At 45.9% G+C, this 15,381-nt stretch overlaps 1 protein-coding gene across 3 annotated transcripts in view; it reads left to right on the top strand.

Annotated features, from left to right (window-relative positions):
- Positions 1-15,381, top strand: part of oca2 (oculocutaneous albinism II) — a 545,784-nt gene that overhangs the window by 124,191 nt on the left and 406,212 nt on the right. For 2 of the 3 annotated variants that reach the window (XM_072576986.1, XM_072576987.1), the window contains exon 4: positions 10,116-10,298. In XM_072576986.1, the coding sequence (XP_072433087.1) occupies positions 10,116-10,298 (183 nt within the window). The remainder of the gene's footprint in view (positions 1-10,115; positions 10,299-15,381) is intronic. The other variant, XM_072576990.1, reaches the window with a different exon arrangement.

The following is a 15,381-nucleotide window of genomic DNA, read 5'->3' on the forward strand; positions in this document are numbered from 1 at the left end:
GAAGGCTAATGGAACGTTGGCCCTTATTTCAAGGGTGGTTGGTGTATAAGGGAAGTCTTACTGCAACTGCACAAGGTGCTGGTGAGACCACACCTGGATTATTTTGAGCAGTTTCCATGGAAACTATCTATGGAAAGATATTTTTTTCACTGGATGATCCCTGGTATGGAGGGATGAGCAAAGGTTAAACAGGGTGGGACTTTACTGTCTAGAATTTAGAAGTATGAGAGGTGATCTCTTTGAAACATCCCAGATTTTAAGACACTCAACAGGTTGAGAAATGCTGAGAGGATATTTCTCCGTATGGGAAAGTCTAGGACCAGATGGCATAGTCTCAGAATAAGGAGATGTCAATTTAAGACTGAGATCAGGAGGAATTTCTTGCCTGAGGGTAGAAAGTCTTTGGAACTACTTGCCACAGAGGGCTGTGCGGGGCAAGCCCTTGTGTATATTTAAGACTGAGATTGATTCCTTCATGGATCAAGAATTTATCTGTATTTATGGGGAAAATGCAGGAAAATGGACATGAGAAACATGGGATCAGCCATGATCCTATTGAATGGTGGAACATGCTCAATTAGCTGAATAGCCTGTTCCTGTTCGTATTTCTTATGGTTTTAGGAAGTACAATGGCAAGTGGATTTTGCAAATTCCTCAGCCTGCCTCAGTGCACAACAATTCATTGACAAAATGAGAAGCTATTTAAACGCACAGCAGCAATCTGTTGGTACCTGGGTAAATTTTTCATTTGTTGCTTGCAAAGTTTTATATGAAAACCTTTGTACATTCTATGGACTAGCCTTACCTTAACAGTTGTGTTGATGCTGTAACATCTATTTTCCTTCCTAACAAAAAAAGCCTTTCAAATAGCACTAATTTGAATAGTTGCATTTTTGCGTGTTATTTGAAGGAATTAACTGAAGCCCAGTTGTCGCCTGACGTAATCGTTGTGGCTGATATTGAATCTCTTCAATTCCTTGACGTCTTGCAGCAATATTGACTTCACAAAAATCCCATTTACATTGTTACGAAAATGACTACAAATGCTTGAGATGTCACATGCATTTTCTCCATCCTGCAGATGTTCAAGATGGTACATGTGTAACCATTTTACGCTGTCACATTGTTTTATAAATTAAATGGGGGAGAAATTGTTTGCTATATGCCTCATTAATATTGAATAAAGCTGTGCATCCTTTGCAGTTTGAGGTCCACATTGCTGCCTGACCCTCTAGAATCAGTGAAGTTGTGCCCAACAGCACTAAGATCAAAGTTCTCCCCTCTAACATTTTTATGACATTTGAGCCTATAGATAGGACAATGGTGTCATCGTAATGTTGATTAGGCTAGGAGGTTGACTTCTGAGAACTCTCTTACCGTGACTGGGTTCTAAGGAGAGCAGTTGCTTCAGGAATCTGGTGCCTAACGTCCTATTGAAGTGTACTGCCCTGTGGAGCTGGGTTTGAGTGGTGGACACTGTAATACTCAGCTTGTTGGCATGGAACAGGATGCTGCTTTTGGATGACTCTCTTTCCGCTGAGTTTGGGGAAGATGTTGAAGTTGCCGCTGGTGCCTCCATTGTTCTGGGGTACCTATTGCAGGTTGCCAAAGTTTCTGAAGCTGCCTGGTGAGCCATGACTTTAATCTCTGGCTTGGAAGACCATAGTAATGTTTTAGAGATGCTTGTATAGGATTGCCTGGCTTGTGGTCAGCCGAAATGGAGAAGGCAAATCTGGGAAGGCAACGAGAGACTTCATCGGGAATGTGCAGAAGCCAATTGGAGGCATCAAGAGGGAGGGATCGCACAAATTTTGAAACAACGCACCCACCCCCACAAATACTGCCTGCCCTGCACCGTGGCTGCAGATTGTGGGTTGGACTTGCTAGCTATCTCAGAATGATCAGTCTTGACTTTGAAGTGCTGCCTAAGAAGAAGAACCTGGACATTCCACCCTGACAGTTTGAGAAGTGGTTTTAAAAAGTATATGGAAGTGAAATACTGGTGTCTCGATCACAGGCTCCCTTTCCTGACTGGACCCTTCTCTTGTCCCAAGGTTTATCCTCACCCCGGGGTGTTGCCTCACTCTTGACTATTCCAATAAAGCTGTGTACTCTTACTCCCAACCCTCTCATCCTCCCCAATCTAGTGGCCTCCCCTTTTTACCTTAGTCCTGGATGTGCAGACATAGAGTCATAGAGCTGTACAGCACGGAACCAGACCCTTTGGTCCAACACGTCCATGCTGACCAGATATCCTAAATGAATGCAGTCCCATTTACCAATATTTGGCTCATATCCCTCTGAACCTTCCTATTCATGTACCCATCCAGATGCCTTTATGTATTGCAATTGTACCAGCCTCCACCACTTCCTCTGGCAGCTCATTCTATACACGCACCACCCTCTGTGTGAAAATGTTGCCCCTTAGGTCCCTTTTCCCTCTCACCTTAAACCTAGGCCCACTCGATGGGCTGAAGGACCTCTTTCCGTTCTGTGACTGGGATTTAGAATCTGGAGACTGAATAAAGAACAAAGAAAATTTTCAGCCCAGGAACAGGCCCTTCGGCCCTCCAAGGCTGTGCTGATCCAAATCCACTGTCTACACCTATCACCCAATTCCTAAGGATCTGAATCCCTCTGCTCCCAACCTATTCATGCATCTGTCCAGATGCACCTTAAATGAATCTACTGTGCCTGCCTCTACTACCTCTGCTGGCAATACGTCCCAGGCACTGACCACCCTCTGTGTAAAGTACTTTCCTCGTGTATCCCCCTTAAACTTTCTCCTCTCACCTTGAACGCGTGACCTCTCATTATTGAATCCTTCACCCTGGGAAAAAGCTTATCTCTATCCACCCTGTCTATACCCTTCATGATTTTTTTAGACCTCAATCAGGTCCCCCCCTTAATCTCCTTTTTTCTAATGAAAACAATCCTAACCTACTCAACCTCTCTCCATAGCTAGCACCTTCCATACCAGGCAACATCCTCGTAAACCTTCTCTGCACCCATCTCCAAAGCGTCACATCCTTTTGGTAATGTGGTGACCAGAAGTATACATAGTATTAGATTTCCTACAGTGTGGAAACAGGCCCTTCGGCCCAACCAGTCCACACCAACCCTCCATCTCAAACATCAAAAACTGGAAGTACAACAAACTTTTATCCATCCACCTCCATAACCAGCGCTCCTCAAACATTCCAGAAGCTTCCCCTGGCCTCGGAAACGCCATTAGCCATGCGGCTGATGCAGCTACCACCCCCACGCTGAGTGATGATGTCACTTCCACCCCCATCATGGCCACTCCCATAGCCACTTCCGGCCCTCACATCATCGCTGATGCCACACGCTCAGTGACTTCTGCCACCCCTACTGCCATGATCACCACCACTTCCGCCCCCACCAGTGCCACTCACCTGCATTCTGCTGACACGCCCCCCACAGACCCCACTTGTCACTATCCCCACCTCCCAGAACCCCGAGGGGAACATTACCCCTGCTCATGCCTCCATCCCCATTCCCCCCACCATCACACCCATTCCAGGTACTGGCTCTGACCCCACTCCCAGCTCCACACCCACACCAGATCCCAGATCCCGGCCCTGCCGAGTTTTCACCATCCCCCCCCCAGACCTCCCCCTCACTGAGGACGAACGATCAGTCCTCAGCAAAGGACTCACCTTCATCCCCCTCCGTCCATGCATCAATGAATTTAATACACGCCGTGACATCGAACAATTCTTCCGTCGCCTCCGCCTCCGAGCTTACTTTCACAATCAGGACTCCCGCCCACCTTCGAGGACCCCTTCACCCACCTCCAACACTCTGCATCCACCTGGACACCTCGCGCTGGCCTATTACTCACCCTCGACCTCTTCATTTCCAACTGCCGCCGGGACATTAACCACCTCAACCTGTCGACCCCCCTCCCCCACTCCAACCTCTCACCCTCACAACGCGCAGCCCTCCAATCCCTCTGCTCTAATACCAACCTCACCATTAAGCCAGCGGATAAAGGGGGCGCAGTGGTAGTCTGACGCACTGACCTCTACACCGCTGAAGCCAAACGCCAACTCGAGGACACCTCTTCCTACTGCCCCCTCGACCATGACCCCACCCCCCATCACCAAACCATCATCTCCCAGACCATACAGAACCTCATCACCTCAGGAGATCTCCCACCCACAGCTTCCAACCTCATAGTCCGGGAACCCCGCACTGCCCGGTTCTACCTCCTTCCCAAGATCCACAAGCCTGACCACCCTGGCCGACCCATTGTCTCAGCATGCTCCTGCCCCACTGAACTCATCTCTACCTACCTCGACACTGTCCTATACCCCCTAGTCCAGGAACTCCCCACATACATTCGAGACACCACCCACGCCCTCCACCTCCTCCAAGACTTCCGTTTCCCCGGCCCCCAACGCCTCATCTTCACCATGGATATCCAATCCCTCTACACCTCCATCCGCCATGACCAGGGCCTCCAAGCCCTCTGTTTTTTCCTCTCCAGACGTCCCCAACAGTACCCTTCCACTGACACTCTCATTCGTTTGGCCGAAGTGGTCCTCACCCTTAACAATTTCTCCTTTGAATCCTCCCACTTCCTCCAAACCAAAGGCGTAGCCATGGGCACACGTATGGGCCCCAGCTATGCCTGTCTCTTTGTTGGCTATGTAGAACAGTTGATCTTCCGTAATTACACTGGCACCACTCCCCACCTCTTCCTCCGCTACATTGATCACTGCATTGGCGCCACCTCGTGCTCCCGCGAGGAGGTTGAGCAATTCATCAACTTCACCAACACATTCCACCCTGACCTTAAATTTACCTGGACCATCTCTGACACCTCCCTCCCCTTCCTGGACCTCTCCATCTCCATTAGTGACGACCGACTTGACACTGACATTTTTTACAAACCCATCGACTCCCACAGCTACCTGGATTACTCCTCTTCCCACCCTATCTCATGCAAAAATGCCATCCCATATTCCCAATTTCTCCGCCTCTGCCGTATCTGCTCCCAGGAGGACCAGTTCCACCATAGAACACACCAGATGGCCTCCTTCTTTAGAGACCGCAATTTCCCTTCCCACGTGGTTAAAGATGCCCTCCAACGCATCTCGTCCACATCCCGCACCTCCGACCTCAGACCCTACCCCTCCTACCGTAACAAGGACAGAACACCCCTGGTGCTCACCTTCCACCCTACAAACCTTCGCATAAACCAAATCATCCGCCAACATTTCCGCCACCTCCAAAAAGACCCCACCACCAGGGATATATTTCCCTCCCCACCCCTTTCCGCCTTCCGCAAAGACCGTTCCCTCCGCGACTACCTGGTCAGGTCCACATCCCCCTACGACCCACCCTCTCATTCTGGCACTTTCCCCTGCCACCGCAGGAACTGTAAAACCTGTGCCCACACCTCCTCCCTCACCTCTATCCAAGGCCCTAAAGGAGCCTTCCACATCCATCAAAGTTTTACCTGCACATCGACTAATATCATTTATTGTATCCGTTGGTCCCGATGTGGTCTCCTCTACATTGGGGAGACCGGGCGCCTCCTAGCAGAGCGCTTTAGGGAACATCTCCGAGACACCCGCACCAATCAACCAAACCGCCCCATGGCCCAACATTTCAACTCCCCCTCCCACTCTGCTGAGGACATGGAGGTCCTGGGCCTCCTTCACGCCGCTCCCTCACCACCAGACGCCTGGAGGAAGAACGCCTCATCTTCCGCCTCGGAACACTTCAACCCCAGGGCATCAATGTGGACTTCAATAGCTTCCTCATTTCCCCTTCCCCCACCTCATCCTAGTTTCAAACTTCCAGCTCAGCACTGTCTCCTTGACTTGTCCGGACTTGTCCTACCTGCCTATCTCCTTTTCCACCTATCCACTCCACCCTCTCGTCCTTGACCTATCACCTTCATCTCCTCCCCCACTCACCCATTGTACTCTATGCTACTCTCTCCCCACCCCCACCCTCCTCTAGCTTATCTCTCCATGCTTCAGGCTCACTGCCTTTATTCCTGATGAAGGGCTTTTGCCCGAAACGTCGATTTCGCTGCTCGTTGGATGCTGCCTGAACTGCTGTGCTCTTCCAGCACCACTAATCCAGTATTTGCTTTCCAGCATCTGCAGGCATTGTTTTTACCTCCGATGAGTAACCCACCTAGATCCACTCTGACTAATGCACCTAACTCTATGGGCAATTTAGCATGGCCAGTTCACCTAACCTGTACATCTGTGGAAACTGGAGGAAACCCACGCAGTCACGGGGAGAATATGCAAACTCCACATAGACACGGGGAGAATGTGCAAACTCCACACAGACAGTCACCTGAGGCTGGAATCGAACCTGGGATCCTGGTGCTGTGAGGCAGCAGTGCTAACTACTGAGCCACCATGCTGCCCCAAATTTCTAAATGCGGCCAAACTAAAGTCTTGTACAATGTTACAGCTCTTATACTCAATACCCCGTCCGATGAAGGCAAGCATACCATATGCCTTCTTGACCACTCTTTCCACCTGTGCAGCCACCTTTAGGGTACAATGGACCTGAACTCCCAGATCTTTTTGCTTATCAACATTTCCCAAAGCTCTTCCGTTTACAGTATAGTTCGCTCTAGAATTAAACCCTCCAAAATGCATCACCGCACATTTGCCCGGATTGAACTACATCTGCCACTTCTCCGCCCAACTCTCCAGTCTATCTATATTCTCCTGTATTCTTTGACAGTCCCCTATGCTTTTTGCTACTTCACCAATCTTTGTGTCATCTGCAAATTTACTGATCAGACCACCAATGCCCTCTTTCAGATCATGTATGTATATTACAAACAACAGTGGCCCCAGCACTGATCCCTGTGGAACACCACTGGTCACCTTTCTCCATTTCAAAAAACTCCCTTCAGCCACTACTGTCTGTCTCCTGTTGCTCAACCAGTTCTTTATCCAGATGAAGGGCGGTTTTCCTGCTCCTCGGATGCTGCCTGACCTGCTGTGCTTTTCCAGTACCACTTTAATCTTGACTCTAATCTCCAGCAACTGCAGTACTCACTTATGCCTAGTTCTTTATCCACCTAGCTTGAACACCCTGCACAACATGTGACTTCACTTTCTCCAATAGTTTACCATGGTGAACCTTATCAAATGCCTTACTAAAGTCCATTTATATGTCATCTACAGTCCTTCATTCATCTATCAACTTAATCACTTCCTAAAAGTGGTTGCGGTTCCAACAGTGGCAATTGCTTCCACTGGCAGTGCAGAATTGTACCTTGTCTGACTGGTTGGCAGCTCCCTGAAGTGGGGATTACTACTCTGTGAAGGGCAGATGTCCTCGCTCCAGCCCTTTAACAATGGACACTGTGCTGCCAACATTGGCAGTTGTGTTCCTGATGACCACATTCTGTAGTTCCTGAAAGGTCTGGCTCTAATTTTTACATTTTGTTCCCTAGCCTTAGACTTCCCAGAATCACATTTATTACTGTACATTGAGTCCATCATGCCAGTACCAGTTATATTATCTATTTCAGATCAATTATCTAGTATCAACCTTCCAGCTTTTCCCCATATCCTCACACATCATTGCTTTCCAAAAAAAAGTCTGATGTCCTGTTGAATCCTTCAAATGAACCTCAACATCCCCTACCCTCCCACCAGAGGAAATAGTTTATCTTGTGCCCTAACTTAAGATTTTGAAAACTTTTAATCAAACTGCTCCAAGATTTGGTTGGATTTCATAAAATTGATTTCATTTCTATTTGTTTGATCTTTATTTGTTTTCTCAATTGTTTCACTTCTCACTGGGAAATGGTTCCAGAGGCCTCAACAGCTTTTAATTGCTAGTGAAGCAATGAACCACAAGCTTAGACTCTGACCTATTCAGGTGAAAGTGAGGACTGCAGATGCTGGAGATCAGAGTGTAGCTTAGAGTGGTGCTGGAAAAGCACAGCAGGTCAGGCAGCATCTGAGGAGCAGTAAAATTGACGTTTCGGGCAAATTCCTGATGAAGGGCTTTTGCCTGAAAAGTCGATTTTCCTGCTTCTTGGATGCTGCCTGACCTGCAGTGCTTTTCCAGCACCACTCTAATCTAGACCCTGATGGGCTTTTGCCCAAAACGTCGATTTTGAAGCTCCTTGGATGCTGCCTGAACTGCTGTGCTCTTCCAGCACCACGAATCCAGAACCTGACCGATTTAAACCAGTTTCATTCTGCTTCCACCAAGATGTCCATTCACTGCAGTTGCTCACCCTAAGATCATCTATTTGCGCTCAGAATGCCTACAGTGCAGAAGCAAGCCATTTGGCCAATGAAGTCCACATCAAACTTTCCGAAGAGAATCCCAGCTATCCCTGTAACCCTACATTTCCCGAGGCTAATTCACCTAACCTATGCATCTTTGGACTGTGGGAGGATACTGGGACACCCGGTGGAAACCCATGCAGACACGAGGAGAGCGTGCAAATCCAGACAGACAGTTGCCCGAGGCTGGAATTGAACCTGGGCCCCTGGCGCTGAGTCAGCAGTGCTAACAACTGAGCCACCATGCCACCCAAACTGAGCTTTATTACATTAACACTTTCTGGTCTGTATTGCTGCATTTATAGAATTAGCTATCAAAAAAACATTTTGAAAAAAAGCTTAATTTGACATTTATCTGTTTAGTTTATCCCTGTTAATCATTGGATTGGTCTAATTATTGGAATTTCCTTTAGGTACATTTGCGCAAAGAATAGTTACAAGCTTAAGTTTCATGTTTTGAGAAGATTTGTAGCTCGGTTTGAGGCTCTAGATGTAGGTTTGCTCATTGAGCTGTAAGGTTCATGTTCAGATGTTTCATCACCATACTAGGTAACATCTTCAGTGAGCCTCCGGACGATGCCAGCTTCATCCGGAAGCTCACTGGAGATGTTACCTAGTATGGTGACGAAACGTCTGAACATGAACCTTCCAGTTCAGTGAGCAAATCTCCATCCAGCTTAAGTTTCATCTTCTTACCTGATCTGAATAATGTTTCTTAATTCTTTCATTGTATCTGGTTGTTAATGGCAAGAGCAGAATTTGTTGCACATCCCTTACTGCTCTGGAATTGATTTGCTTGCTTGAATCATATCAGAAGGTAGCTAAGTGTCAACCATGTTGCTGAGAGTTTGGAGTCACATGTAGACCAGAACAAGTAAGTTCCCTTCCCAAAAGATATTAGTGGAACAGATAGACTTTTATGATAATTGACAATAACTTCATGGTTGGACTTGCAACTGCATTTGAAAGCATTAATCTGAGTCTCTGGATTTCTAGTGGCATTGCCAACACACCACTATCTCTCATTGAGAATTGTGTTGTTTTTTTGTCTGCATTAGATGGAATCAGTGTATTTCTCCACTGAAGGAAGGAAGGAAAACCAACTTTCCAAAGCACCGGGTAAATCCTAGGTCCTGACCCCATATGATTAAATGCTAATGCCCAAATTAGACAGAAGGTGAGGTTGGCACCCAAAGGCAGTCCACGATCACCTTGGGGCCTGCTGTGGCCTTACCAAATTTAGTAGGCATCTTCTGGTCCAGTGAAAGGTAGTGCGCAGATTTGGACCCAGATTACCCAAGGGCCCAACCTGAGACACATACCTTTTGCTATGCAGGGAACCTGACAACTCTGCACAGACCTTGGTCAAGTCACATACAAATCGGCAATGTTGGAAATATTCAGCAGGGTGGGCAGCTTTTGTGGAGAGAATATGAATTACTCTATCAGATCAATGACCTTCTATCAGAACAGAGCCAAAATATCAACTCTGCTTTTTCTGCACTGATGCTGCCTGATCTTCTGAGCTTTTCCTGTAATTTCTGATTTTTTTTCTGATTTCCAGCATCTGCAGTTCTTTGGCTATTTTTGTTTTCTACATGAACTTTTTTTTCTCTCTCTCTACAGATGCTGCCAGACGTACTGAGTATTTCCAATATGTTCTGGTTTTATTTCACATGCAGTCCTCTAGTTGAGGCTGAACCTGGATCCTATGGCATCCTTGCTTTTATACTCTGTGCCCCCATTAATAAAGCACTGGATACTGTGCGCTTCATTAACTGCCCTCTTATTATCTGTTGCCAGCAGAAACTACCTGACGCTTTATGAAGCAGATCCTGATGAATCATGGGAATACAGTTCAGGTGAACTGGAGCAACGAGGCCGACTGGGGAGTGAGGTTGGCTGCCTGTCTGCATCAAACTCTACCGAGAAATGTGACATCTTGGACAGTCTCCACCTGAACTTCATACTTCCTAACAAGCTGAGGTAATCAATACCCTATATTGACCATTGTTTGATAGTTTTCTGCTGATGACTAGTTTCATTTTCTCTCTGGTTTCCTCCTCTTTGCTTGGTAAGGCTTTGCTCTTGCTTGATTGAGCTTCATGGGCCCATGCTACACATCATATTCCTCACGGAGGCAGAGTTGATGCATGTTACAAACGTGAGATACCAACTCCATCCCCCATCCTACAGTCTGTCTGAGGCTGAATTTGACTGTGTGCATCCCTATATGATTCCCAGGTTGAACCCCTAACCCTTAGGTCCCTTTTAAAGATTTCCCCTCTCACCTTAAACCTATGCCCTCTAGCTTTGGACTCCCTACCCCAGGAATGAGACCTTGGCTATTCACCATATTCATGCCCCCTAATGATTTTATAAACCTCTGTAAGGTCACCCCTCAGCCTCTGATGCTCCAGGGAAAACACTCCTGGCCTTTTATCTTCTCAATTACAAGACACATTTTCTTTCATCTGTTTAGGATCATCCATTTCTTCTAAAAGCCCAACTCATGCATTTTTTTTACAATTAGACCTGACTGTCCCAATTCTCTCTTGCTGGTCCACCACACTGCACCCTCTATAAAAATCAAAATTCTGTAGCCTTTACCCAAGCTTGCAACATTCACCCATCGCTTCCTTGCCTCCATTAGCTCCCAGTCCAGTCAAGCCTCAATTTTAAAATTCTCATACCAAGCTTCAAATTCTTCCATTTATCCACCCCTCCCTAACTCTGTAGTCTCCTTCAGCACAGCAGTCCTTAAAGACCTCTTTATCTTTCTGATTCTGGTCATTCATTGACCCTTGATTTCATCACTTTATCCACAGCTTCAGCTTTCTTGTATTTATGTTCTAGAATTTCCTCCTCTAAATGTCTGCCGCATTTATTCTTCCTGTGAGATGTCCCCTATCTCCTTATCTTTGACCAAACTTTTGGTCACTGTCCTAAAACCTCCTTACCTCTCTAGGTCTCAAGTTTTGTTTGATAGTGGTTCTGTATGTATTGTAATGGGCGAATAGTAATATGGAGGCAAGATAAAAAGCATCATCAGTGATGTATAATCACATGACTACCAGATACTGGGAAACTTCATAGAAGCCTTGTGTAAAATCTTGTCCTGATGTAATTGGAAGACATAGTTCAACAAAATTTAATGTTTACTTACAACTTGACCCCCCCCCCCACTCTCAATAAACCCAGATTCCAGAAATTACTAGAGAACAACCACAGATAGTGACATTGAGACAGTCCCATCTGCCAGCATTTGACCCATATCCCTCTAAACCCTTGATATCCATATACCCATCCAGATACTTTTTAAATTTTGTAATTGTATCAGGCTCCACAAATTCCTTTGGCAGCTCATTCCATACACGCACCACCCTCTGTGAAAAAGTTATCCCTCAGGTCCCTTTTAAAGATTTCTCCTCTCACCTTAAATCTATGCCCTCTAGTTTTGGACTCCCCTACCCTGGGGATAACACCTTGGCTATTCACCATATTCACACCCCTAATGATTTTATAAACCTCTGTAAGGTCACCCCTCAGCCTCTGATGCTCCAGGGAAAACAGCAGCAGTCTATTCAGCCTTTCCCTATTACGCAAACCCTCTAACCCCAGCAACATCCTGGTAAAGCTTTACTGCCTCCGATATCAGGGAGACCAGAATTGAATGCAGTATTCCAAAAATGGCCTAACCCATGTCCTGTACAGCTGCAATGACATCCTAACTCTTATACTCAATGCACTGACCAATGAAGGCAAGTGTATCAAACACTGCCTTCACTACCCTATCTAGCTGTGACTCCACCTTCAAGGAACTGTGAACCTGCATCTGAAGGTCCTGCCCTGATTTGCCTTACGTTGATACATTTTTATAGTACACTGTCTAACCATTTGGGGCAAGTCTCAGTATCACTTCCAAGTGAGTTTACGAATTTGGAGCAAAAACCATAAATTTAACCTGTAGTGGACCTGGCAATGATTTTGTAAAGCATTGATAAGCCTGCCCAATCTCACCATAATTGAAGGCTTTAAACAGTCAATTAATGGCATTTTAGGCCACTATCCACCTGGACACAATTCATAGCCCAACAGTAGAGACACTGGAAAAGCACAGCAGGTCAGGCAGCATCCGAATAGCTGGAGAGTCGATGTTACGGACTTATGCCATTCCTGATGAAGGGCTAATGCCAGAAATGTTGACTGTCCTGCTCCTCAGATGTTGCTTGACCAGCTGTGCTTTTCCAGCACCACACTCTTCGACTCTGATCTCCAGCATCTGCAGTCCTCACTTTCTCCCAACTGAAGAGGGGCAGGGATGGGAGTGAGAGGGATTAGGTTAAACAACTTCAGGACAGAGTGCACAGGCTTGGGGATCTCCTCTCATGGTCCCACTTTTCCCAATCGGGGATGCTCCCCTCAACATGGATAAGATTAATGTCCTCTCCAGGAAATCAATGACAAAAAAGGTAGTATTAAACATGCAGTCTGAGAAAATTCTTGTTTTTCTTCCCAATCATTTAGGTCCACATTATGGCCTAAACTCAGGGTATCAGATTACCATGAGATTCCTTTACGGTCCATTTACCAAATACATTATTCCATTCAGTTTTGTTTGAGCAATTTGACAAAAGCAACACTGCATGATTTCAAACTGATGGCATTGTTACTTTCATTAACAATGGTTATGAAGAAATTTGCTCTTTCTTGCTGAAGGTGGCAGTGCTGGATAATCAAAAAACCGAGTTGTGGTGTGGGTGAAATTCCACATTTGTATTGAATGTTTCATTAGTGACTATCAGTTAATTTGTGGTAGCTGTGGTCATTTCAGATACCAGTTCTATCAGCACATTGTATCTTCTGGTGGTCTGTTAATTGGATGGTTGCTGCCACCACTTCTTCTTTCTAGGCTAAGGCTGAGGACCTGTACAGTTAGCAGTAATAGAGGATAGAGCAAGGGAGGGTCTTAACAAAAAGGAAATTTGTCTTGCAAAACAAGGCATAGTTCATTACATTATATCATTAAGTATTGACATTAACTAATTAGGGGTAATTACCATAATCGGGGCCAGACAGGTCACATCTGTTTCCATTGGAACCTTGAGGAACACTAACAATTTTTCAAACTAAAGTGATGACTTCAGTATGGATGGACTCAATGTAGTTCGGTATTAACTTTTTCAGAACCATTACTTTATACAACAATAGGTAGCATTGTTGGATGATTGGTTAACTGAAGGGATAAAGTTTCAACAATTTTATACATTTCAGTGACTGGCATGGAATGCAGTTTCTGTTTATCCTACATAGTTCCAATTAATCTATTAATTGATGATTTCAATGCCAAATTATTGTGATTGGCTACCTGTGCAATCATTCTGACCAGCGCAATCTGAATAAAATTCAAATTGTGTTCTTTTGAACTAGCCCTTCACATCTGCAATATGTATATGTACTTGTTTACATAGGTCTGTGTAAATCAAGATTTATTTGCTCGAGTGTTGCTTTAGGAGGATGCAGAGTACCCACAGGAGGAAGGGTCAATAAGGAATCGACATGCTATCTTGCTTGTCCCATTGAAATCAATGATCTTCTTTTAGGACTGCTTTACAGGTCTTGGAGTGAGAGATTTGGCTCCTGATCTGATAGTGTCACTCCCTCCAGACAGGAAGAATGATAATCCCAGCTGACCTCTTGTTATCCCAAGTGACCGTATCTCCTGATTTCAATTTCTTTGAAGGGGGCATGAGAGTGTTGTTCTCTTTTGGACAGTATTACCCGTAGCCTGTTGGAGGCAGGTGCTCCCATTGTAGATATAGTTCTTGAAATACTGTATACTGAAAAGATTAATGAACCTTTGAATGACGTTATCTGAGAGTCATGAGTGTAAGACAGGTGCTGTATTCTTGGAGAAAGTGAGGACTGCAGATGCTGGAGATCAGAGCTTAAAAATGTGTTGCTGTAAAAGCGCAGCAGGTGAGGCAGCATCCAAGGAGCAGGAGAATCAATGTTTCGGGCATAAGCCCTTCTTCAGGAAGGTTCCTGAAGAAGGGCTTACGCCCGAAACGTCAATTCTCCTGTTCCTTTGATGCTGCCTGACCTGCGCTTTTCCAGCAACACATTTTTCACCCCGAGGTGCTGTATTCTTACCTTAGAGACATTTAGCTAGGTGCTGAAATATACGGGTTGAATCATAGAATCTCTACAGTGAGGAAACATCCGGCCCAACAAATCCACGCTGACCCTCCCAAGAGTATCCCATCCAGACCCATTCCCCCGACCCTATTGTTTTACATTTAACCGGATTAAGGCACCTAACCTACACATACCCGAACTCTATGGCAACTTAGCAAGGCCAATTCACCCTAACCTGCACATCTTTGGATTGTGGGAGGAAACTGGAGCACCCAGAGGAAACCCACGCAGATATGGGAAGAGTGTGAAAACTCCACACGGATCGTTGCCCAAGGCTGGAATCAAACTTGGGTCCCTGGCGCTGTGAGGCAGCAGTGCTAACCACCTGAGTCCTTTTAAAAGTTGTTCTCCAGTTTCCAGGTAATTACTGCAAGTTTTCATGCCAGTGACTAATAAAAGTACAAATGAGCTGAGTGAGGAAACTTTGGGTAACTCAATCTCTTTAATTGGCATAAAATCTGTGCAGCTCTAAGGAAGTCTTACCATGTTGTATCATCATGGTGACTGTTAAAATCAGACACCATCGAGGAAGTGGCATGGATGATGACACCACCATAGTTGGTCGAGTCTCAGATGGCGACAAAACAGACTACGGATGGGTGGTGGAAGACCTGGAAAAATGGTGTACTGAGAACAACCTAGCTCTCAATGCCGGCAAAACCTAGGATCTCATTATTGACTTTTGGTGGGATGTTACTCATGCCCCCCCCCCCATACATTAACAGCGCAGAGGTGGAACGAGTGGAGAGTGTCAAACTCCTGGGAGTGTTCACCAACAACAAGCTTTCTTGGACTCTTCATGTGGATGCACTGGTTACAAAGGCCCAACAACGTCTCTTCTTCCTCAAGCAGCTGAGAAAATTTGGCACGA

Source organism: Chiloscyllium punctatum, chromosome 9 (assembly GCF_047496795.1).
Source record: "Chiloscyllium punctatum isolate Juve2018m chromosome 9, sChiPun1.3, whole genome shotgun sequence".
Lineage (NCBI taxonomy): Eukaryota > Metazoa > Chordata > Chondrichthyes > Orectolobiformes > Hemiscylliidae > Chiloscyllium > Chiloscyllium punctatum.